This window comes from Vigna unguiculata, chromosome 4, assembly GCF_037176805.1.
Source record: "Vigna unguiculata cultivar grain cowpea cultivar isolate G323 ecotype 2 chromosome 4, ASM3717680v1, whole genome shotgun sequence".
NCBI classification, from domain to species: Eukaryota; Viridiplantae; Streptophyta; class Magnoliopsida; order Fabales; family Fabaceae; genus Vigna; species Vigna unguiculata.
In genome coordinates, this window is record NC_140795.1 from 40,747,450 (window position 1) to 40,750,521 (window position 3,072).

The window sequence follows — 3,072 nt, forward strand, 5'->3', positions numbered from 1 at the left end:
AAACAAGACAACTATCAAAATTTATGGTGTAAAATGCTTTGGATTATCCAAATCAACTACAACAATTACATTCAATGGGTTTCGACGTGGGCACAAGCCTCAAGCTTTAAGCAATGGAAGAACCTCAAACAACATAAGTTTCCAAATTCCCACTGGTAGTAAATACAAATTGTATGAAGAAATTATACCATTTACCTTTTTTATAAATGTTGCTCTAAGTTTTGGAATTCTAGTGGTCACCAATCAAAGCAATAACAAGTTGATGGACATGTCATCTGCCATACTCATCATCATCATCTATCACAAAGTTTTCATTTTTCACCTCCTTCTCCACTCCTTCATTGCACCCCACGCCCACTTCAATTCCACTTTTCATCGATTTCATTTCAATTTCCAGCATCCATCGACAATCATCATTTCAAAACTATTCATCCTACAATTCTCCAAACATCATTCTCTTCATAGAATCACACACACGGGTAACATTCTCCCCTTCATCTTTAATTCTTCTTCTCCTTCCTAATTTCATCTACACAAGACAATGAACCTTCACCACGCCTTCAACCCATTTTCTTCTTCGCAATCATCTTCACAACTCCTAACACCATCGTCACTTTCACTTTTCCCTGCACACACAGAACCAATCCACAAACATCAACCTACATAATACCATCCCCAATTCACACCTTACCATCCTTGATCTTTCTTCTAATATGCTCACATCCTCATCATTTCAGTTGTTGTCTAACTTTAGCCTTAACCTTCAAGAGCTTTATCTTTCTCAAAATAACATTGTTTTCTCATCTCCTGTCTTCTCAAGTTTTCCTTCTCTTGTGATCCTTGACCTTTCTTATAATAATATGACATCATTTATCTTTCAGGGTAGTTTCAACTTCAGTTCAAAACTTCAAAATCTTAATTTGCGAAATTGTAGTCTCAGGGATGGTAGTTTTCTCATATCTGACATTTCAATTACGAATTCTTCATCTTCTCTTGCCTCGCTTGATCTCTCCTCAAATCTGTTAAAATCATGATCCATATTTTACTGGCTCTTCAACTCCACTACCAATCTTCGTACTCTTGACCTTTATGAAAACGTGTTGGAAGGTCCCATTTCAGATGGATTTGGGAAAGGAATGAAATCTCTTGAGTTTCTTGACCTCTATGGTAACAAACTGCAAGGCGAGATTCCATCTTCCTTTGGGAACATGTGCACATTTCAGAGATTAGACCTCTCATTTAACCAGTTGAGTGGGGAAATTTCAAGCTTATTTCAAAATTCTTCATGGTGCAACAGACACGTGTTTCAGAGTTTGGATTTATCTAATAACCAGGTTACAGGCATGCTACCTACAGTCATTGGATTGCTATCTGAGTTGGAGTACTTGTACTTGGATGGAAATCGTTTGGAGGGTGACGTCACTGAATCCCATCTTTCCAATTTTTCCAAGTTAAGACACTTATATTTGTCAGATAACTCTCTATCTCTAAAAATAGACCCTAATTGGGTTCCTCCTTTCCAATTATATGTTCTGAAACTAAGATCTTGCATGTTAGGCCCCACTTTTCCTAGTTGGCTCCAGACTCAACGCTCCTTAGCTTTTCTTGATATTTCTGATAATGGGCTGAATGGTTCAGTACCAAAATTGTTTTGGAACAACTTGGAAAATGTGCAATGTTTGAATATGTCTCAGAATAATCTCACCGGTGCAATTCCTAATACATCGATGAAGCTTCTCAATACACCATTTATAATTCTGAATTCGAATCGGTTTGAAGGAAAAATTCCATCGTTTTTACTACAAGCTTCAGAGTTGAGGCTTTCTGACAATAAATTTTCAGATCTATTTTCATTCATATGTGACCAAAGCAGCTCTGCAATGACTATTTTAGATTTATCAAACAATCAATTGAAGGGAAAACTCCCAGAGTGTTGGAAACATGTAAATCGGTTACTGTTTCTTGATTTAAGCAATAACAAATTGTCAGGGAAGATTCCTGTGTCCATGGGCAGCCTCGTTAAATTGGAAGTCTTGGTCTTACGGAACAATAACCTAACGGGTGAATTAGCTTCCACTTTGAAGAACTGCAACAATTTAACTACATTGGATGTGGATGAAAATATGTTGTTCGGTCCCATTCCATCATGGATCGGAGAAAGTATGCACCAGTTAATAATTTTGAACATGCGAAAGAATCACTTTTCCGGAAATCTTCCCAGTGAACTCTGTTATTTGAAGCATATTCAATTCTTGGATCTTTCAAAGAATATGTTATCAAAAGGAATCCCATCATGCTTAAACAATTTGACTGCAATGTTTGAAAAGAGCATCCACACACGTGGGTTTATAAATTATATAAAATTGCTGAACATGAATGGTGTATTTTATGGAAGTTTTCCTACGGGCGAGTATACCCTTAACATAAGCCTGATGTGGAAAGGGGTTGAACAGGGATTCAAGAACCCCGAGTTAAAGCTTAAGAGCATTGATCTTTCAAGTAATAAGTTGACGGGTGAAATACCAAAAGAGATCGGATATCTACTTGGGTTAGTTTCTTTGAATTTATCAAGAAATAATCTGAGTGGAGAAATTCCTTCAGAGATAGGAAATTTAAGTTCACTAGAGTCCCTTGACTTATCAAGAAATCATATCAGTGGGGGAATTCCTTGTTGACAAACAAGTCTCTCTAGATAAACACTCTTTGTATTCAGATTTGTTGTGTCTTGAAATAAAGCACTACATGGTCCTTTTATAGGCCTTTGGACATTACTCTTCAACTATATTCATTAAATATAACTACTACCTAACTCACAATTAATACAACAACTTCTAACTACCCACCTTCCAACTTCCAACTACACACCTTCCAACTACCAACTACACACATTTAAGTTTACCTAACAAAATCCCCCCATAAACTTAAATGCTCTTCTTGTCCTTCATTCCAAGTATCATCTTGTTGTTCTCAAACAGAGAGGATGGCAGCGGCTTTGTAAACATATCTGCAGCTTGTGCACGACTTTCAACGTGCTCCAACTCTACATTTCCTTCTTTCACTTGTTCTCGGATG

The 3,072-nt window shown here is 37.0% G+C and overlaps 1 protein-coding gene across 1 annotated transcript; it reads left to right on the plus strand.

The window, feature by feature from the left end:
• Positions 1-1,239: 1,239 nt before the first annotated feature.
• LOC146887169 (receptor-like protein EIX2) lies at positions 1,240-2,675 on the plus strand. Its single transcript, XM_085672792.1, has one exon. The coding sequence runs from the start codon at positions 1,344-1,346 to the stop codon at positions 2,673-2,675; it is 1,332 nt and encodes a 443-aa protein (XP_085528918.1). The 5' UTR covers positions 1,240-1,343.
• The last annotated feature ends 397 nt before the right edge of the window (positions 2,676-3,072 follow it).

Bases quoted from the DNA above. Each gene is read 5' to 3' on its own strand.
- LOC146887169 (XM_085672792.1), top strand. From the start codon at position 1,344: ATGCTACCTACAGTCATTGGATTGCTATCTGAGTTGGAGTACTTGTAC.